At 31.9% G+C, this 24,304-nt stretch overlaps 1 protein-coding gene across 1 annotated transcript in view; it reads right to left on the minus strand.

Annotated features, from left to right (window-relative positions):
- Positions 1-24,304, minus strand: part of LOC106869746 (twitchin) — a 238,288-nt gene that overhangs the window by 165,166 nt on the left and 48,818 nt on the right. The window contains exons 4-15 of the mRNA XM_089354884.1: positions 21,855-21,997; positions 20,791-20,946; positions 15,281-15,590; positions 10,245-10,461; positions 9,408-9,498; positions 8,545-8,771; positions 7,715-7,806; positions 6,485-6,740; positions 4,250-4,337; positions 4,078-4,139; positions 2,737-2,980; positions 788-1,167 (exon numbers count right to left, since the gene is read on the minus strand). Of these exons, the coding sequence (XP_089211010.1) occupies positions 788-1,167; positions 2,737-2,980; positions 4,078-4,139; positions 4,250-4,337; positions 6,485-6,740; positions 7,715-7,806; positions 8,545-8,771; positions 9,408-9,498; positions 10,245-10,461; positions 15,281-15,590; positions 20,791-20,946; positions 21,855-21,997 (2,266 nt within the window). The remainder of the gene's footprint in view (positions 1-787; positions 1,168-2,736; positions 2,981-4,077; positions 4,140-4,249; positions 4,338-6,484; positions 6,741-7,714; positions 7,807-8,544; positions 8,772-9,407; positions 9,499-10,244; positions 10,462-15,280; positions 15,591-20,790; positions 20,947-21,854; positions 21,998-24,304) is intronic.

Here is a 24,304-nt window from a genome sequence, read left to right on the forward strand (position 1 = left end):
CCGTGATATAAATTTACATATATTAACCACAAAAATCTGTGATGTAATGAGTGTGCGGTAGGTGAACGATGATATGGCAAGGGATTACTGCATATATATATATATATAATAATGGTATATTTTATATAAGCCTAAAGCTTATGGCGATCACCATGCAATGATTAAGAAAAATAGTCTAATAAAGGGGCATATAAGCCCTCGACAGAATAAAGAAGGCTTTCCTATCCGCATGAGAGTTGAAGCCATATCCCTTTGTTAACAGGACCAAGTGTGTGTTACCTTTATATGCCCCTTTCTTTTAGACTATTTCCCTTGGTCATTGCACAGTGATCATCATAAGCTTTAAGCTTATATAAAAGAGTACCATTACTGCTATTTACAGGATTGTAAATCACAGTACCATAATAAAAAAACCAATTGCACCGAAAGCATATATATATATATATATATATATATATATATATATATATATATATATATATATATATATATCATCATCATCATCATCATCGTTTAACGTCCACTTTCCCTGCTAGCATGGGTTGAACGATTTGACTGAGGACTGGTGAAACCCGATGGCTACACACACACACACACACACACACACACATATATATATATATATATATATATATATATACATACACACACATACACATACATACATACATACATACATACATACATGCATATATAATATACTCATTTGTGTAGATGTGTATATATATATGTGTGAATATATGTACACGTCTATATACAAATGTAAATAATTAACAAATTAACATACTTCTTTCTTCTTCTTCTCTTCTTCCTCTTTCTTCTTTTTCTCTTCCTCTTCCTTTTTCTTTTTCTCTTCCTCTTCCTTTTTCTTCTTCTCTTCCTCTTCCTTTTTCTTCTTCTCTTCCTCTTCCTTTTTCTTTTTCTCATCATCCTCTTTCTTCTTTTTGTCATCAGTCTCCTTCTTCTTTTTATCCTCTTCTGCTTTCTTCTTTTCCTCTTCCTGTTTTTTCAATTCCAATTTCTTTTTCTCCTCTTCCTTTTTCTTGTCGTCTTCTTTCTTTTTCTTTTCTTTCTCTTCCATCTCTAATTTTTCTCTCTCCTCTTGCTTCTTTCTCTCCTCTTCCTTTCGTTGCATCTCTTCTTCTCTCTGCTTCTTCTTCTCGTCCTCTGTAATAAATATATAACATATTTTAGAATGCTGTATACAAGAACTTCAGCCATTTGACTGTGGCCATGCGGGAGCACCGCCTTTAATCAAACAAATCGACCCCAGGACTTATTCTTTGTAAGCCTAGTACTTATTCTATCGGTCTCATTTACCAAACTGCCAAGTTACAGGGACACAAACACACCAACATCGGCTGTCAAGCGATGGTGGAGGTACAAACACAGACACACAAACATACAAATCCACTCACAAGGTTTTGGTTGCCCCAAGGCTATAGTAGAAGACACTTGCCCAAGGTGCCATGCAGTGGGACTGAACCCAGAACCATATGGTTGGGAAGTAAGCGTCTTACCACAAAACTATTATAATTGCCAGTCAAAATTCTGTGCAGACTATTATATTCAGCTTTTTTTTATTCTTTTATTCATTTACTTATTTCAGTCATTTAACTGCAGCCATGCTGGAGCACCACCTTGAGGGATTTTAGTTGAACAAATCAACTCCGGCACTTATTTTTTGTAAGCCTAGTATTTATTCTATCAGCTCCTTTTGATGAACTGCTAAGTTATAGGGACATAAACACAACAACACCGGTTGTCAAGCGGTAATGGGAGACAAATACAGAAACAAAGACATGTACATAGATATATACATATATATATATAAATATATATATGTACAACAAGCTTCTTTCAGTTTCCATCTACCAAATCCACTCACAAGGCTTTGATTGGCCCAAGGCTATAGTAGAAGACACTTGCCCAAGGTGCCATGCAGTGGGATTGAATCCAGGGCCATGTGGCTGGGAAGCAAACTTCTTACCACACAGCCACACCTGTGCCTATCTTTTTTTTTTCATTAAAATGCTCTATCTATAAATCTGCTATTTATGAATATCATATCCTAATGTTATTACTAATTCAATGGAATAATTACCTGTCATATATTGGGACATGGAGGTGTGTGGTTTAGCGGTTAGAGTGTTGGTCTCATGATTGTAAGATTGTAGTTTCAATTCCTGGACCAGACAATAGTGTGAAAGTATGTGGCTTAGTCTTTAGAGTGTTGGACTCATGATCATAAGATCGCTTCATTTCACATTACTTCAGTCCACTCAGCTGGAAAATTTGGGTAATCCTGCAATGGACTGGAGTGCCATCTAGTGGGGAATATATGTACCACTGAAACTGAGAAACTGGCCCTATGAGTCTATATAACATGCGAAGGATCTTTATCCATTTTTATCCATCCTATCCATATTGAGGCAGATTCATATCGTATACCCAAGCCTAATCCCCATTTTTTTTTTAGGAGGAGGTAGCCACAGCAAGACACACCAGGCATTCCATTCATTTCCTAGCTCAAAGGGATGAGCCCCGTTCTATGTTCGGGATAAGGTATAGAATGCAACCCCCAATATCAACAGTGGGGCCCGACAACATATGCTGAGGCAGAAGGTTGGGTTAAATCAATGGACTTTATCTCCAAAGAATAACCTTGCACTTTAACAATAAATAGGGCTTTTGCTTTGTTTTATTTTATTTTTCTTAGTTAAATGATTTACTTACCTTTAACAATCATATTTGCTGATCCTTTTTCAGATCCAACAGCATTCTTCAATTCAACTGTGTATACGCCAGCGTCTTTTGGTGTTACTTTGGACATATAGAATCGAGCAGTACCTCTTTCATAAGAAATATTTACAGCTGAGGAACCTTTGATTTCTTTATCATTAAAATACCATGTGGTGGTAATTGGTTCAGTTCCTGAAACTTTAAGTGTAATATCCATAGCCTCTCCAATAGTGAATGTCTGTAATGAGAATAAATGAAAATAATGTAGAGATACTTTACTTAACCTTATTGTAATATATTCTCTGATTTCATCTGTCTTTACAATCTGAGTTCAGATTTTGCCAAGGTGATTTTGCCTTTCATCCTTCTGAGGTTGATAAAATAAGTACTCGCTGATCATTGGGGCTGATGTAATTGATTTACCCTGTCCCCAAAATTACTGGCCTTCTACCAAAATTTGAAATCAGTATATTCTCCGAATTTTTTCATGAAAAAAGTACATCTTGTAATTGAAAACAATTCTATTTCATAAAGTTGGCTTCAGCATTAGATTATCTATTAAAGCACTTTGTTTAGTGCTTTTACTAAAACAGAAAGTAATGACGACCTTGGCAAGTAATAGATATTTCCATTAATACTAAACATTAGTTGTTTAGTAGTCTTTATCACTGTGTATAGAAAGCTTTCATGAAGCCAACACTGACTATACAACTGCATTTGTATGCACAGGCCTGGGAAAACTCTTTTGAGGAAATCTTGTAGTAGCTCAGGCAGGCAAATTTCCCTTTTCCATGCTCATGTTGTTTATGCAAGGGAAGGGCCATCAACTTGGGCCACTACACTCCCCGCTGATGCTGTCACAAGTGTTGTGAGAATGCAAAGAATCAGAACAGATATGACAAAGTTTCATGTAGCACCCTCCGATATTGCCACTGACTTCATTAGTACTTTATTTCTCAACCCTGAAAAGTTGGAAGGCAAAGTTGTTGATCTCAGTGGGATTTGAACTCAAACCACAGAGTTAGAACAGACATTACAAGGCATTCTATCCAATGTTGTAATGGATTTGACAATAAACTGGTTCTTATTTTATCAATCCTGAAAGGATGAAAGGTAAAGTCGACTTAGGTAGAATTTGAATTCAGAACATAAAGATGGACAGAATCCAACTCAGCATTTTGTCTGGCATGCTAATGATTCTGCAAGCTTGCTGCCTTAAAACATATTCAATACTAAAACATTTTCCATCTCTGGAGATGAAGAGAATAGCTCCTCCCATAAAAATAAAAAAATACCAAAAATTTTAGTTATATTCAAATCAATATCTTGTCTTACCTTTGATGTCAGCTTTGTGATGAATTTTGGAGCATCGCCCTTCACTTTAGGAGGGATCAGTTCTGAAAAGATTAATAAGATAATTATTAACTGAAATATAATACTAATTAAATTAGTAATTATAATATTTGTAATATCAATACAAAATTTTCATGACAAGAGAAATACATACGTGTTGATGATAATTTCATTAGCTGAACAGCTTCACCGAATGGTGTTTGAATTACACATTTATAAGGACCAGCATCTTTTGTGGTAACCTGGAGGTAAAAGAAGTTTGAAAATATATTGAAGCTTTTGAATTTGTTTTTTTGTTTTTTTAATGTCACTCAAGTGTTTAAGAATTCTTGGCAAATTTTACTTTTTAATCAAATTACAAGTCATAGAAGTCATTTATTTTTCACTTAGATTTGCTTTTAATTTTAACTGACTGAGAATATACAACACGTATAGATTTTTCCTTGTGTTCCTAGAGATAAATAGTTCAATGAGATTGATACAGTAAATGCACAATTATGAAGTCTTGCTTTCAGCCCCTTTCAGTATCATGTCAGTGAATTTCTTTTACCATAACCTTAGCATTGTGAACAGGGCCAGATTAAGATCCATAGAGGCCCCAAGCACTTAAAAGATTTTGGTACCCCCATATATATATATATATATATATATATATACATCATGTGATGGTGTGACAAAGCAGACTATCAGATGTTGATGCACATCACTGATCACAATGTGCTTTGCATTGTTTTAACCTTTGACACCACTCTGTTGGCTAAGCAAGCAGCCTAACATTCCTCACTGATCGAAGGGGGACTGGAGCAATGTGAAATGAAGTGTTTTTGGTCAAGAACACAACGTGCCACCTGGTCTGGGAATTGAACCCATGATCTAGCAATCATGACTGCAACAGCCTAACCACTAGGCCACATGCCCTCACACACACAATTATATCTATATAATTCAATGTATAAACAATAACAAACCTTAAAATAAATTTTATTTTTCAAAACGAAACAAAACTAAGAGTAAGATGGAAAATACTGTTTATTTTTGTAAACTTCCATTTTATTTATATTTGAAAAGTTTTCTCCAACTGTGGTGCCTTTCTTCCCTCGATGCTTTAGGCATGTGCTTATTTTGCTTAACCCTTAATCCCACATCGATTGTGAGTAACACGAAGTATGCAGAAACTGCATAAAATCTGAGAAAAGGGATGGTGCTTGTAATTTCAAAGGATCTGCCCTGTATTACATTGAATTACACTGATTCAGTCATAGGATTACATTAAAGATTACAAGAGGCTGTGGAATACTCAGCCAGTATAATATAAAGAGAAATTAGTTCCATTGATTGAACAACTAGAACACACAGCATTGAAGCCAATGAGGGATCATCTTGGCTCTTTCATTATAAAACATATTTAGCATTCCAATGACAAAGGGTTACAAAGACAGTTATATTCAGGAGAATTCCTAGTCCAAAAACATTATGCAGGATATTAATACTTTGATTTTTAAATTGCAAGGCTCATTCATCTTGTAGGGCTATAAATATTATAACTTTGGGCGATATCTAACAGCAGTTGGATCTTTTGAGATAAGTTTCACTTCCTTGTTAGACATATAATTCTATTTCATTAGCCTATTTTGGCAGAATCATTAGAGCAAGATTGTAACTCAATTCTCAAAATATATATATTTTTTTAATGCTGTCATTCTTCCACAAAAGAAAGCAAATGTACAGAGTTACTTCCCTTGGAAATATATATTTTTAATTGTATGTGTGTGCACTTATCTATATATTGGGACATACCAATAGATGGTTATTACACCATTCTGCATATAGTCATAGAATATGATTTAGCTTGCATCAAGCCTCGTTTGGGTACATGTAATTGATAAGTCACAAAAATGATGAAACATCTATGCCCATCACTCCTGAATGGGATCTGATGTGAGTTACCTTGCTTGTCTATGATTTCCAGGTGTTTCAACACCAGGCACATTGATGAGAGTATATTTTCTTATGCCTATGAGCACAGTCTACCAATGAACTAGCAAAACACACACTTACTTGTGCCGGTGGCATGTGAACAAAACATTGGACTGACTCCTGTGCAGGTGGCATGTAATAAAACACCATTTGAGCGTGGCCGTTGCCAATACCACCGGACTGTCCCTCGTGCTGGTGGCACATAAAAAGCACCCACTACACTCTCGGAGTGGTTGGCATTAGGAAGGGCATCCAGCTGTAGAAACTCTGCCAGATCAGATTGGAGTCTGGTGTAGCCATCTGGTTCACCAGTCTCCAGTCAAATCGTCCAACCCATGCTAGCATGGAAAGCGGATGTTAAATGATGATGATGATGATGATGATAAAAAGTTATTAAATATTTTCTAATTACCTCATCCACTTGCATGCTAGCATAGTAACTTGCATCTTTCTGTGACACATCCATCTTGTATCTCCCACCACTTTTCAAAGGAGAGTTTCCAAAAAACCATTGGGCAGTTGGTTTCTCCTTGCTATCAACTTTCTGTTCAAATGTTACTCGTTTTTTATCCAGTTCAACTTTAGTTGTGGCTTTATCTGTTAACGTTATTGTCTTTTTCTCTTTATCTTTTTCTGCATCTTTTTCTGCATCTTTGTCCTTTTGTTGGCTGCCAAAGAATTAAATAGAATTGAAGAATATTATATTTTCTAATTATCAAGTGCATCATTTTTAAAACAACTTTGACAATGGTGAAGTTTTGGCATGGCTATGTGGTAAGAAGCTTGCTCCCCAACCACATGGTTCTGGGTTCAGTCCCACTGCATGGCACCTTCAGCAAGTGTCTTCTACTGTAGCCTCGGGCTGACCAAAGCCTTGTGAGTGGATTTGATAGATGTAACCCGAAAGAAACCATTGTATATATATATATATATATATATATATATATATATATATATATATATATATATATATATATATATATATATATATGTGTGTGTGTGTGTGTGTATGTGTGTCTTTGTATCTGTGTTTGTCCCCCACCAGCACTTGACAACCAGTGTTGGTGTGTTTGCATCCCCATTACTTAGCAGTTCAGTAAAAGATATTGTTAGAATAAGTACTAAGCTTTGAAAAATTAAATACTGGGGTTGGTTCATTCCACTAAAAAATTCTTCAGGGTGGTGCCCCTGCTCTTATATTAGCCATAAATGAGAGCTCAGTATATGTAGCTGATGGAGTGCAATGACACAGAAATACATGCATTCTATGGTCTGGTTACATCATTCATGGCCTAGTGGTATTTACACTCATATTGTCTATAAGGAGAATTTCTCTTGAGATACCTTGTACAGTGTATTGTCTTTCCATGTCTGAATGTACATCAACATATTAAATAATACTGTAAATAATTATACTATCACACTATTGTTGCTTACATTTCTTAAGGAATTTGAACTCAGAATGTAAAGACAGTCAAAATGCAGTTAAGCATTTTGCCTGGCATGTTAACAATTCTACCAGCTCACTGTCTACTCTGAGGTAATGCTAAAATCAAATTCAACTGGAAATATCTTCAAGCGAAAATCCTTCAGAAAAATAAACATCGCTTAAATAAAATAAAACTTAGCAACATGCACTTACGCATCTAGATTGAGAGTGATGTTTGCAGTGCCCTCTCCATGTGCATTTTTAGCGACCACTTTGTACACACCAGCATCATCTTTAGTGAAATTCTAAAACATAAGATAAAACAAAAGTACTTAGTTAAATTCAAATAGCACTTCAGAAAATGAGAAATTTTTGTTTGACCCTCTGCCTGTCCAAAGCATTTTCATGTCTTTATCCCAAACAACCGTGCTTGGTTTCAAACTTTTAGCTATTGGAGGTTAATTCGGTTTAGTTGGTGGGTAATATGTGTTGGTACTATATTAGTAGGTGTATAATATATATATATATATATATATATATATATATATATATATATCAATTCTTTTGAGATTCTGGATTATCAGCCAAGTGTTCTGCACATCACATATGATGTACTATATATATTCATTACTTCTTGTTCTGAGAAATATAAAGCTTTCTTTTCATACGTTCCTTGTTATTCTGGTTGTTGTGAAAAATTGAGAATGTGTATCATATACAATGCTTGGGTGCCAGGAAAATAAGTCTTTTATGACCTGTCATGTAGCAGTTTAATTAACAGTTTGATTTAACTAACAGAAATTGCTAAAAAAAAATATCAGACTAAAGTAAAAGCAGGAATCGATATCATTGTAGATAGTGCTCTGGCATAGTCACATTCCAGTAACTGAAACTAGTAAAAAATGTGCTTAGATCATTTGATGCTAATAAGCTGGATTACAATTACTGGATTACAATTCACTTAGTTACACAGTTAACCATGATTTGTAATTCTATAAAAAATGTTAAATGAAAAAAATTAGAACAGAAATTGGTTCTCTTACCAATATATCCAACATAAAGGAATAGTTTTCTTTATCTTGGGTTGTTTTCAATTTCAGTCTATTGTTTTCTTTCAAGAGGGTGCTGCCTTTATACCAAGTAATTGTGGGTTTTGGATCAGCTGTGCAACTACATTCAATATGGATGTTTTTCCCTGATGCGTCTTGTGATATTTTAGGTTTTTCTTTGAAATTTGGTGCTTTTCCAGCAGGCTCAGTTTTTTCTGTATCTGAAAATATATTAAAGTTTTATTTTTTAAATGTCTTTAAGAGTATACTCTCTCATCCCTATTCACAACAGCAGCAAATATATTGAAGTGGAGTGTATGCTTTTTCTGAGAAGGTCTAATAAGATCAAAACAAGCCTGTACTTGCTGAAATAATTAAAATAATATTAGTCAATGACTAATATAATCATTTCTTCACTGCATTATCATTTCTAAACAGCATTTTACTTCTCATTTCATTGACTGTATCAAATACTAACTTAAACATAGGATTAGAAAGTTTAAGGAAATTTCCTTAAACACAGTAAGATTTAAAATCTTTGAAATTTAAAATGTAATTTTATAAAACAGCATATGTACATACATATATACCTACATACGTACACATGTACATATGTACATAAATATGTATGTATGTATGTATGTATGTATGTATGTATGTATGTATAAGTGAATGTATCTGTGTATGTATGTATATATATATATATATATATATATATTCACATGAATTTGTTGAAATGACCAATGTTGAAATAAACTGCAAATTTTTAATAAAATATGGTCAAGTTATCAATGGTTACATTCATATACACTCATGTAAATCACAGTCATTTTAAGTTTTTTGTTTTAATGATTTACCTTGGAAATTCAGTGTTATATTTGCATTAGATTCACCATTCTCATTTGAAGCAACACACTTATATACTCCACCATCGGCTGGTGCTGGATCCTGCAAATAATAATTTAAAACTTAGATGTAGTTAAGAATAAGAAAGAAGGACATAGCAATAAGTGAGAGTAGAAAAACTCACAAATTAATAAATACGTAAATAAATCTTGAAGACCAAACATTGATATCGTTATATCCATCTATTTTCACTGCTCACTATTTCAAGGAGAGTTGGGGGTTGAGTCCTCAGGTAATTCCTCCATAAGTTCCTATCAGAATCAGCTGCCTTTACACTTTCCTGCTGGATTCCAAACTAGGTCTTCTGTGATTGGTAAAATTATATATCTATATATATATATCTATATATATATATATAGACTTCAGTTCAGTTTTCATACCTGTCCTCACCTATGGTTATGAATGTCGGATAATGACTGAAGGAGTACAATTGCAAATATAAGCGGATGAAATGGGTTCATCTGAAAGACCTCTAGTGTAATATTACTCAACAGAGACTATAGTTCAGAGATCAGAAATTCTCTCCAATTTGAGCCACTATCTCTCTACATTGAGGGGTCACAGTTCTGGTACAACAAACATGTTAGAATATAACAGGAAAGGATCACATGACATATAATTAATTTATGCTATTCCCTAATGCTGTAACACTTAGGTATCATTTAACCATAACTAGGTGAGCGTGTAATTATTTTTCATTATTAAAACGTCTATGGACGATTTTAGTGTTTTAACCTTTCCAATTTTACAGTCATAAACCGTTATTCATATCTTCGAATGAAACTTACTTTGATTGTCAGCACGATAATATACATATTAGGACCTTTAGGATCCTTAGTCGTTTGAATAGTGTAACGTCCACCTTGCTTGATTTCTGTAGCTTCACGAAACCATTTGATAACTGGTTGGGAGCTTGATTCAAGATTGCATGTCATTGTAAGTTGGTTTTTCTGAGGTTGTTTTATAATAGGTTTTTGGGTGAAATGTGGAGCCTTGCCAGCTTCCCTATTGGAAGAAAAAGTAAAAGAAAATATTGAGATTTAGGTACTTTAACGATAAACAATTAAAAACTTTATTACATGTTTTTTTAAATATTATTTATTGATTTTAGCAATTTTCAGTTCCATTTCTTAAAATATTTTTATTTATATTTCTCACATTTGATTAAAAGTTAAAACAAGACAAAAAATATCGAACAATTAAACATTGTAGAAATTGAGAAAAAATTTATTAAACACTTACGTTTGTTTACCTATTTTATGGAAATAAAAAGAAAGTAGAAAAAATATTAAAGTACATTATAAAAGTAGGCAATTCCAAAAAGCTAAATATATAGTTTCTATTATGATAAAATGAACATATATATTTAAATATAGATTTTCATAGGTTTAATTTAGAATTATATTTACACATTATATTAAATTATATTATATTATATTATATCATATCATACAAAGGATATTGTTAAATTTAATTGTTTCTAATAACATAATTATTTCAATATAATAATGAACGTACTTTTAATGAGATTAATGAAGCAACAGAAATTTCCTTAGATCCAATGGTGTCAATTTTAAAGCGATAGCTTCCTACTCTAATAATTTCACCCTCATTACTCACTCTTCTCTTTTTCTTATGCATATAACCCACTTTATATATATATATATATATATATATATATATATATATATATATATATATATATGTATATATATATATATATATATATATATATATATATGTATATATATATATATATATATATATATATATATATATATATATATATATATGTATGTATATATATATTTACATATATGTATATATATTTACATATATGTATATATATATATATATATATATATATATATATATATATATATATATATATATATATATATATATATATATATATATATATATACATACGAGATATATTACATAAATGTATACATGTACAGATAGCAAAAGAGTAAGAACTAAAGAACAGAAAGACAAACAGTAGAGTGAGACACAGAGAGTGAGAGAATAAAAATCTTAGCAATAAGCAAGCATAGAATTCATAAACTAAAATTTAATTCTGCATAAATCCTGTTTACCTAAAGAAAAAAACTAGATTGTTTATTTATTTATAATTGTAATTGACAGTAGTTAACTATTATCAAACCACCTCATATTAGCAATGAAATATTAATAACCTTATTGAACCTCATTTCAAAAATATTAATAAAAATATATAGATTTTCATATATGAAGGCAATTCATACATATTCATACATCTTTAAATATTTCACTCCATCATTAATATGTATTTCTTCTATTAAAAATCTATACATGTAGATTAAGCATCAGCTCGAAAATGATTCTTTACCGAGTATTTCCTGTGATGCGTTTTATCTACTGTTTGTGTTGACAAGTTTTTGAAAAATATAAAATGTTAGTGCACTTACAAGTGAAAAAAAAAAGAGTTAAAAAGTAGACAAATTTAGAACGTTAAGGAAATAGAAAAATTCTGTGAAGAACTCCTTATTAAGAATGATGTAGTATAAAACAAATTATGTGATTGATTTTGAAGAAAGGTTTTGTACAAACGAAAAACAATATCAAAATATATAGTGATAAATATTGAGAACTTAAAATAAACTATAAGCTTATTCTTATATGAGTGCGCTTAATTTTTATTTCTTTTACAATATACAAATTAAATGGAATTTTCTTGAAAAAAATATATCGCTTTAAAGTAATTGTAAGCAAATGCAAATGAATGTCTTCAATCAAGCTGTTTGGAGCGCAGGTTAGTATTTTAAAACTTTTAAAGCAAACCTTTATACCATGTTTTCTTTTAAACAGCATAAAATATTGTTCACATCATATGTGTCAACAAATGGAAAGCAAGCAAATGAATCTATAAAATATACTGTTTAATCAGCTGCATATAAAAGATGTCGCTTTTGCGCAAGTTTTATTTTAAACATTCATACTATATGAAGATTTCGTTGATATTTACCAACACAAATAACAGCATAGAAAATAAAGCAGTGATGAGTTAATTTCATTGCAGCTATGATCTAAAGTTATCTAATTTTAAAGCAGTCCTTGTTCTGAGAATATGTATGTTCTGTTGTTTTGTCATAGTGTGCAATAAAGTTAGTTAAACAGAGCTTAAAGTGCATAATCTTTGATAAGCTTTATGAAATTTTAAAGATATATTTGTGTAATGTTAATTAAACTGTAAAATAGATGTATATTTTTAACAGCACATATGTTTGCCTAAGTAAAAATTTAAAGCAATATTTTCAGAAATTTTCGTAATCAACTCAACTTACATTGTAAATGTAAATTATAAAGAAAAATATAACCAAATTTAATTTTTTTAAATTCAATATTATTCAGGAGGAATGCTTAACCAGCAAATCTCTTTGGTATTCTTAGTTCATTTCCTAATTTGACGAGTTGGTTTATTGTAATAATTACAATTATACAAGGTTTTAAAATGCTTTTGTAAAAAGTAAGGACCCCACTTCTGTCATGAATAACTATGGGATTGCACCTAGAAAGTCCAGGCAAAGTTGTTTACAGAAGACCAGCAGTCGCCCATGCATACCAGCCCCCCGCTCTCCATGCCATTTAATGTTATCAAAGGGAAAGGCAAAGGCTGATAACAGCTTGGCACCAGTCACATCCTAACTCATTTCTACAGTTGAGTGAACTAGAGCAATGTGAAATAAAGAGTGTTGCTCAAGAACACAACACAAAACCTGGTCCAGGAATTGAACTCACTACCTCATGATTGTGAGCCCAACGCTCTAACAACTGAGCCATGTGCCTTCATCCATGCTATTGTAAAGGCTCCAAAAGCCCAAAATGCTTCTGGCATTGTCACTGGCAGCTGCTGCTGGGATGAGTATTTGCTTCTCTATGATATATCGTGTTTTTAACACAGGAAGTCCATAAGAGATGTTATTTTGGGACAAATACCACAGTAACTGGCCTATTGACAGAGTACATATGCTATTAAGTATGATACACATCTGACTAAATAGCTAATGATATTAAAGTTACTTTCAAATGCATACCTATCTGTGGCAACACATTATATGACTGAATGCCACATGACACATTCTCTGTTAGTCTTCAATTTTGTTTCCTATTTTGTTTAAATATTTTACAATTTTGTTACAACCAAGTAGCAAAGATTAATCTTAGATCATTGTTAACAACCCACTTAATATATGACAAGATTATTTCTGATGTTTCCGTTTCCAGGTACATCTCACTGATACTCTGCAGGGCATCATCAGAGATGTTTCTGGTGTCTTGAGACATTTTAGATCTTACATCAGGCCCCCTCACTAGTCAGGGTTGATCAAGTCCCAGTCTGTATCCCTGTAATAGCAAACCACTGGTCTGCTCATTTTCCAATGCTATCTAGTGACCTTTTCTATAACTTCAGTAGTGGAATCCATTACTTACCAAATACATTTCCTGAACTTAATTGGTTCGTTTTAACAAGACAAACTTAATTTCTAATTTGCATATATCTTATTTGAAAAGCTGTGTTTATTTTGCAAACTTCCTGAATTATTTGAATACTATTCTGTTTAAAATTAATGGTATTCTGTAATTTTATGTTTGTTGAACTGGACATTTTTTAAAGTGCCATTTTTGGATCACTGCAAACAAATCAAATGACATGCTTGGTTTTAAATGACAAATAATTTGATGTTATGTTTTCTTTGTACGTTTTTCAACAGGAATCTGATCCCAATTAATATTTAAACTTTTTTTTTATTTTACACTCCTAATAAAAATTCGTGTCTTAATCATTGAACGTTCATGGGCTGTGTATATGTGTATGTATTATATGAGTATATTTATAAGAGTGTATAAAAACGCTGCTCAGTGGATCAAGCTTTTTGCTTGAATTTTCATAAGTACACACGTTGACACACAAATATACGCACACACGAGCAGACAATGAATCACATGGGTGTGACTTAATATTTAAAGCAGACAAATTTTGAGGACATCACTCGTGGTTAGAATAAATGTTAGATTGGACAAAATAAGTAACACTGAAATTTTGTACAATATCGAATTACACTGGTTTAGATATAACTTTTTTACAAACTGCATGAATCCAGAATATGTTGCTTTAATAAATTAACATTTTGAACAGTTTAGTTGAGCTGTCTTTGAAAGTCTCCAAACCTCAGCTATGGAATGCAATAGAATTTGCTTTATACAGTTCCCCAAATATCAGCAGCAAATCAACAGGGTATCTGTCTCCAGCTACCAATAGAATTCAAAATCTTGATGATATTGATCTGTTTTTAATCAATAAAAATAAATCCTGAGATTCTATGTGTATGTCTCTGTGTGTGCGAGTATATGTGTGTGTATATATATATATATATATATACATACATATTGATTAGATGTAGAGATAGAGAGATATATAGACAGACAGATAGATAAATAAGTAGAGATAGCTCCAAAGATTCATGTAGATGTCTATTGAATTAAGAAATAATTTACTAGAGAGATATTTAGATGATATAGTATTTAAATTGATTAATAATTTTATAGTAAAATTATTAGGAGGAGAAAAGTTGAGAGTTAGAGTTTGAAGAATTTATTTGATTCCTTAAAAGTATTAAGAAAGAAAAGAGGTGCCACAGAAATGTGTCAATCATGGTGAAAGAAAGAGTGTAGTGCCATAGGAAAGCTGTATTTGATCAGAAAGTGCACTTAAGTGATAGAAGAGAAAAAAGTGGTTATAAGGAAAAATTGGATTTATTTTATTGCTTGGTCTGAATAAAACTTACCTTCAAAGTTTAAATTGATGGTGGCTGTAGATTCACCAGCTGTGTTTTTAGCAATAGCCTTATATTCACCACCATCTGCACTGCCTACCTTATTGATTTCTAAAGAGATTGTATGGTTTTTACCAAGAGATCTGATTTGCATTTTAATCCGCTGATTTTGCGATACAGTTTTGTTGTTGAGTTGCCAAGTTATATCTGGCTTAGGATCAGCTGTGAGTTTACACTCTATGATTAGTTTTTCTCCGAGCTGTCGGATTGCAGGTTTACTGGTGAACATAGGTTTGCCTTTCGCTTCTGCACCCATACCTAAAACACAAATTACAAACATAGACTGATACATCAAGCAGGATACTTTTCATCTGGACATCTGCAGTTAAGACCGCTTGTGGAGATGCCATGAAACTATCCGTGAAGCTGCAAAACTTCTAGCTTATGAAATATTATTAAGAATGTTAATAAAAATGAACAATAAGAATTATTAGATCATTATCCTTTACTTTCTATATGTTTTAATTTAGCAATTTGAATTCTGACTGTATTCAGGTAAAAATACTCAAGTTTCAAAATTATTTTCAAAAGCTTACTTTGTAGGTTTGCTGTGTGAAAAATTATTCACTGGAAAATAACCGGATTCCTTTAACACCTGATATTTGAGGGTATTTTATTTCATAATGTTCAGGAAAACACAACAGTTTAGGTCCTAGGATATATTATGGTTAAAGAGAATATAAATTAGCTTTTATTTTCATTTTAGTAGCTTTTTATATTATAAAGTTTTAAGTAATGTTTACATCAGAAATTTGAAGAATTGAGTAACAAATGAAAGATTAATAGTAATGTTTATATTTTGAGTCAGTGCTACTTGACTGGCACCCATGCTAGTGGCATATAAAAAGCACCCACTACACTCTCAGAGTCGTTGGTGTTAGGAAGAGCATCTGCTGTAGAAACCTTGCCAAAGTAGATAGGAGCCTGGTGCAGCTTCCCAGCTTACCAGTTCTCAGTCAAACCGTCTAACCCATGCCAGCATGAAAAGCGGACGTTAATCAACAATGATGACGATGATGAATCAGGTAATAAATTTATTATCTCCCACCTTGTAAGTGAATGTTTTATTTGATATTGAGGACACCCTGAACAGTCGGATGGTTTTATAGTCCAGAAAGTTCCTAAAAACAGCTAAAAATGCTGTAATATATAATGCTGTATATAGATATAGTGTCAAAAATTTCTATTTCAGTAAGACTAAAAGTGATACAGCTTCATTATCAAGGCAGCAATACAGACAACAATAAAGACTAGACGGACACAATTCACATAAGAAAAACTTTTCAGATTTTTCTAATGTTAAAATTGTTAATAAAACTTTATAATACATTTTAGAGAATGCATTCAAATTAAAATTGAAATGTAAAAAAAAAAAATAATGAATAATAAATAAACGCATTGAACATGATAGAATTAAAACAATAAAAAAAGATAACAATAAATAAAACTAAAATGTAGAAATATATAACATAGTAACATTTGAAATAAAAATAATGAAAGGATATAAAAATCAACTGGTCATGATGCATATATCTTTTATCTAATACTTTAACAGCATATATCTAAATGTAATGAACTCCATCAATTCATATATAATCTCTTTTAGATTTTTTTTTAATGGATAATGATTATAAGATTAAAATTCAAAAATCTAATGAATCATTTTCCATTTACTCAGAATTATTAAAACTAACATACCAAATATGACATGTGGCTTCTGTACTTAATGAACAGTTAATAATTCTCTCATCAAAGATAAATAGCTTCATGACCAATTGAGAACATAACTAAATAAAAGGAAATTAAATCGATCATTGAGACTTCATAAATTAACAACTTTTATTTGCATTTCTTGAATCACTTCCAAAAGTTTGCACCAAACATACAATTCCCTATCTTTTTCATACTCACATGTCCCTTTAAACCTAGTTTTTCTGAACCATTTTCTTACCTATGGATCCCTTTGGTTTCTGTTTTTCTTTATCGGATCCCCCTAGTTAATTGATGTTTAAAAAACTCTAATATATTTTTATAATTAAATATCATTAGGAATTGTATTTAAAAAAAATTGTTAAAATAGGCACAGGAGTGGCTGTGTGGTAAGTAGCTTGCTTACCAACCACATGGTTCTGGGTTCAGTTCCATTGCGTGGCACCTTGGGCAAGTGTCTTCTACTATAGCCTCGGGCCAACCAAAGCCTTGTGAGTGGATTTGGTAGACGGAAACTGAAAGAAGCCCATCGTATGTGTGTTTGTTTGTCTTTGTTTGTCCCCCCCCCCCCATCATCGCTTGACAGCCGAAGCTGGTGTGTTTACATCCCTGTCACTTAGTGGTTCAGCAAAAGAGACTGATAGAATAAGTGCTAGGCTTACAAAGATCAAGTCCTGGGGTCGATTTGTTCGACTAAAAGGCAGTGCTCCAGCATGGCCACAGTCAAATGACTGAAACAAGTAAAAGAATATTCAATGAATCGTAGAAGTATAACCAATTTATTGCAAAGAAATTTTAACACCAAAATATTATATAGACTCCAAAAAGGGGTCACATGGACCCTGGTTGAATACAACTGCTTTAAATTATTCTATTCTATTCTTTTATATGTACTACATATGGGAAATAGAACACAATGCATTCTATATATTCCTTGTTAAACTCTTGCTACTATTGTCTTTGTCCTTTATTTTATCCTTTATGAGAAACTTGAGATAGAAGGGAAACAACTTGAAATGGTCAATAAAACCTGCAGTTATATTGTAATATTTTGATTATTGACTTGTGGTTAATCCACACAGAGAGGATTATGTAGTAATTAGGGTTAGCTAAATTACCCATTATAGAAAATGGCTCCTTATTATTAAAGGTTTTGTCGTGTAGGGATTTTCATTTATCAATATATTGCATTTGCCAATAAAATTTTCTTCAAGGAGAGAAAGAAAAAGAGAAGATGTTTGTGCTGGCCAGATGCACCAAGAAGTTACATCGTTGTTAAAAAATTAATAAGCACATTGTAATTTCAGTTTGTTTTCAACTTTTAAAGTAACGGTCTGTCACGTATTAAAGTTACATAATTAAATATCTTCATTAAGTAACTTCTATCAAATAATTTTCATCAAACACAAATGCAGAAGTTATTTTTATTTAGTCTCCATAATCAATTTTTTTTTTGTTTCATTTAACATATAACAATTAGAGGAATATGTTTTTATGAATGAACAATGTGGTGAAAAGAATCAATAAAAAATATATATCATTCAAATATAGTATATTTTTAACTGATTCTATAAATGATTTCATCAATCCACTATGTCATAGAATAGTCATAAATCTAAACTGCACTTTCTTAAAGTTGCAGTATAAAACATGACAACAAATTTTATGATTTCCTGTTTTTGTTGTTGTTTTATTTATTTGTTTGTTTATTTTATTTACTTATTTTTTGAAGTTCCATATATTTATGATATTCCCCAAAATTTAGTTGGTATTGCATGCATACTGAAGTTAATCCATCACTCAGGAATTAACCAATATCTTCCCCACCACTTTTTTTTTTTTTCACAGATTTCTTTTAATAAAACATTTTATAATAATGGTTAAGTTTCAGCATTTATTATTTTAAGTGTAAATACTGATATTTAACCACTGCAAAGAAAATAGTGTATAGATATTCAAATTATATCTATCTATATATATATATGCATGTACCAAATACATATATGCATATATATATATGTGTGTGTGTGCGTATATATATATATATATATATATATATATATATATATATATATATATATATATATACATATTTATATATATATTTGTATATGTACATACATATAGCTACAGATATATGTATGTCACTATTGCTAATGAGTGAAGGAAAAACAGAAATAATAATACATAAATATAAATAATAAATGATGCATGATTATAAAAACATTTAATGAAAATGGTAATGATAGAGAAGTCTCATTGCAATTGAAAAGTTAATCTATGTTGTATAAGGCTTTTTTCTTTTATATATATATATATATATATATATATATATATATATATATATATATATGCATAACAAAACATAACTTTGCTTGATATTTATTTACAAATATATCTGGATGTAAATTAACAAGATCTGTTTAATGAGTCATCATCATCATTTCATATCTGCTTTCCATACCGGTATGGATTTGATGGATTGTTATACGCCAAGTCATTTTGTTATTTAGAATTACTGCATTCCTAGACAATCAGAAAATCACATCTCATTTGTATGTGTCACTTTTGGCTTTGATTTTATAACTGGATGCCATTATCAGTTCAACCAGTTTATAGAGTGTACTGGGTACATTTTATTGTGATAGCAGTAGTGAGGTTGTGAGGTTGCCTTGTGATCCTGAAGGCTCTTCACTTATATATATATATATATATATATATATATTAGTAATTGAACACAACTTTATCATGGGTTGCAGTTGTAACCACTCTATTTCTAATGCTATGCCACTACATGTAAATGATTTTATGTGTAAAGTTATGCAATATGTGTGATTGACTATATTGGGGTAGCACTTCATCAGACTAACATCAAGTTGTGTGTTCTTACAATGTGTTTATAAGTGTGTGAGTGTTTGTATATACACTTAACTGCTATCAATTATTCATTTAATGGATAATAAGTCAATTATGTCAAACTATATGTTCAAGCTCAAACTTTGCAGTAAAAAAAATCTTCTTACTAAATAAGATTCCAAATTATTAATTACACATGTATTTTGGTAAAATTAGAATAATTGGAAATTATTTCCAGAAAATAATTTGTAATAATATACATCTTAATAATATATTTATTTTATTGGTAATGTATTAATTATTTCTGTATGTATTTTATATATTGATCATAAAGGCATTTTTTTATGTTGTAGGTTTCTTATATTTCTTTACTGGTTCCAGTCCCTGATTGTGGTCATGTTGAAGCATATCTGTTTGATATGGTTTAAATGAGGAGGATCAATTTGAATAAATTTGACCTGGTTTTATAATGTATTAGTATGGTAGCATGTCCAACTAAATGCCTTGTGATAATTAGTGTTGTCTCCTTCTGCTTTGAGCTTAGATTCTGTTGATATCAACTTTTTGCTTTATCCTTGTCAGATTGATAAGCTAAGAGCAGTGAAATATCAATGATGATTAAATTGTTCATACCACCAACTGTACCAAAGTTAAACATTTATACTTTAATTTAATTTAACATGAAATGAATTTTGTTTTTTAGTGCTTTTTCCTCAACATTACATTTAAGAGTAACCACTTTGCAATTAATTATGAGACTTCTCAATTTAAAACATAGAAATTTGTATACAGAATTAGTTTGTAGTAAATAATTATAATTAACTTAATGAACACTAAAATTATAAGATGAAAACATGAATTTTCTGGGGGGAATCTTCTGGACCATACTTACTATCAAAGTTCAACTTAATGGTAGCATTGCTCTCTCCAAGATCATTCTTAGCCACGATTTTATAAGACCCTGCATCAGCATTACCAACGTTTTTTATTTCTAGTGTGAGGGCATAAGCCTTGGGCCCTTTCGGATCCATGCGCATTGTAATGTTGCCTGCAAGGAAATAATTGTATCGAAACATATTTTTATAACATGTATAATTTTATTTATAAAAATTTTAATATAATTTGAATTTTAAATTGTTATTAAACCTTAATAATACTTTCTATAAAGAAATTTAATGTTTACTAAAACTACTAAGATACACATTGTTATGAATGTTGTCAACTTATATTGTAGTCTAAATTTTATCTCCATAAACAAATTCAGCAGATAACAATTCTCAAAGGCAATTGAATAGACTAATATGAAAATGTCAGCATTTAAAAAACTATCCTAGTCAAAGCCAAGATGCCAATGAACATATTAAACAATAATTTTCCACAAGTGTTATCTGCTTGAATTTGGAACTTCTTGAGAGCTTATAATTTTTTCACATTAACAAATTATAATTAAATGAAAAAATATTGTGTATAAGGCATAATATCTGTGAAAATAAGTGAATATGACTGAAAGAAAGCACTAAAATGTAAATACAACTGACAAGAGTTCAAGCCTTTATCAATTAGGAAACTATATCTATTTGCTTGTTGTACTACAAAAAGCAGCAAAATGCTCCTCAGATCCCACTCTACTATACTAAAAAAAGCAATGATATATTGGATAATGTAGTTCTAGAGACTATCTAAAAATAATAGAAAAGGTGGGATAGTCATGGCTGGAATGTATATGATCACAGGTCTTTTTGGGGGTTAAACAGCCAAAGCAACAAAATAGAATCCACTGGAATTATATAGTATGGTTTAAAAATATTAGATTACAGTTTGATGCTTATGGAACAATTTAGTTACTGAGTAACTGGTTTCAAATCTGTACTAGGCTGAGAGTTTGCTAAATGTTTACAAATAAAAATACTGAAATAAAGGAAATATTCATTAATATTAAGATATTTTGTTAGTTACCTCCTGGTGCTAATTTTGTGTCATCACGGAACCATTCAATTGTAGGTTTTGGATCTGCACTGAGTTGACATTCCATCACAAGATTCTTACCAACTTGGCGAGTTGCTGGTTTGGTAGTGAAATTTGGTGCCAAGCCCTCTTGTCTGTAGATAAGAATTAAAGAGTTTTTAAATATAAGCTTCATCACAGCATGTTTTTAAAAGAATAAATTGTTACATCTAAACAGAAAAAAGGTTAACTATATTTATTTTAAAATTTCATAAATATCTCATATTTTTCAATTCCAGTAATACCAGAGAAATCCTGATAAATTTTTCTTTTTCTCTCTCGTCACTACCTAGGTGACCAAGTCAGTAGTTGGGGTGGATGCTCTGAGAGTGTAATGACCAGAGTAAGAATAGCCTGGGCAAAGTTCAGGGAGCTCCTATCTCTGCTGGCAACTAAGGGCCTCTCGCTCAGGGTGAAAGACAGACTGTATGATGCATATGTGTGAACTGCCATGCTACACAACAGTGAAGCATGGGCCATGAATGCTGAGGACATGCGTAGGCTTGAAAGAAATGAAGCTAGTATGATCTACTGGATGTATAATGTCAGTGTGCCTATGCGACAGAGTGTAAGTGCCCTGAGAGAAAAGTTGTGCATGAGAAGCATCGAATGTGGTGTGCAAGAGAGGCATCTGTGTTGGTATGGTCATATGTTATGTATGACTGAAAACAGCTATGTGAGGAAATGCCATTCCCTAACTGTAGAAGAAATTTGTGGAAGAGGTAGACCCAGGATGACATGGGATAAGGTGGTGAAGCATGACCTTCAAACATTGGGCCTCACAGAGGCAATGACAGGAGACCAGGATCTTTGGAGATATGCTGTGATTGAGAAGACCTGGCAACTAAAGTGAGATTTCAGCCATGTATGTCTGGCCCTGATGTGTTGAGCGATATGATGTGCTTGAGAAGACCTGTTGAGTCAAGTAAAACCAATGTCGTAGCTGTGGCCAGTGCCCCCTGACTGGCTCCCATGCTGGTGGCACATAAAAAGCACCCCATGACTGGCTCTTGTACTGGTGGCACGTAAAAATCACCATCTGAATGTGATCGATGCCAGGCCTGTGTATGTTATGAACACTCATCAACTAAAGGGAGAAGGCATTTTGTGGTAGTGAAAAACAACAATTTCATTCACATTTGAAACAACTAGACTTTATTAAGAATGAATAGATGCATTATTGTTTGGATTTTCACCATTCTGCATGCACCCATTGAATTATAAAGTGAGTAGTTCTTTAGAAAAACTTGCTTGAAATATGTTAATATACCTTATTAATGGAAAAAAATTTGTATTTCTAAACGGTGGTAAATAATTAAAATTTTACAAACAAAACAGGAAGTAATCCTTTTTAATTTATTTTTATAGTAATGTGAAGGAAACATCTAAACTTCAAAGAAATTGTTATTCATTACTCTCATCAAAACGTTAATGCACTTTCACACATTTTACAAGAATATAAAATATATAATTATAAACGAAGTATTTGATTTATTTAGGGAAAATTCGATACTGAATATTGTTTTTGACAGTCATCATCATCATCATCATCATCGTTTAACGTCCGCTTTCCATGCTAGCATGGGTTGGACGATTTGACTGAGCACTGGTGAACCAGATGGTTACACCAGGCTCCAATCTGATTTGCCAGAGTTTCTACAGCTGGATGCCCTTCCTAACGCCAACCACTCCGAGAGTGTAGTGGGTGCTTTTACGTGCCACTGGCACGATGGCCAGTCAGGCGGTACTGGCAACGGCCACGCTCAAAATGGTGTCTTTTACGTGCCACCTGCACGGGAGCCAATCCAGCGGCACTGGCAACGATCTCGCTCGAAAGCTATAAATAATAACGTTTAGTGATTGGGTCAAAATCTATTTGGGTGAGAGAAGTCGAAGGCCACTCATGGGTCTGAAGCCTACATCTTCTGTAACCATGTCAGACGTTCTACCATTGTACCAAAGCAATCCTGCGAATACTGAATGTTTTTGTTTTGTACTGCTTTTATTAGAAACAGTAAATTGCTTATGTTGAACATTATTAATATTTGGTCTGGATAGAAATTGTGAAAATATAGAACCTTGGTTATGTCCTTTACTTTTTTAAAACAGTTGTAACCTTCTGACTTGATACCATTACACATCAATGTTGGAACTGAAGATGTTTAAATATTCGCTATTAGTCAAATATATGGTAAATTATGAGGAAATATGTATTTAAAAGCTTACTGCCTCTCATAACTGTTCTCAGATTCAACACGATACATTTCATAGAATATTTTCTTTTGAGAAAAGAAATACTATTTAATACTCTTTAAAAATATCGAACTTATTTGAAAATTAATATTTGCTAATGTTTACCATAACTAGAAAATAGGGTTATAGTTTTTTCTCTTCTAGAAAAT

This window comes from Octopus bimaculoides, chromosome 7 (genome assembly GCF_046866305.1).
Source record: "Octopus bimaculoides isolate indiv1 chromosome 7, ASM4686630v1, whole genome shotgun sequence".
In the NCBI taxonomy this organism is placed as follows: Eukaryota; Metazoa; Mollusca; class Cephalopoda; order Octopoda; family Octopodidae; genus Octopus; species Octopus bimaculoides.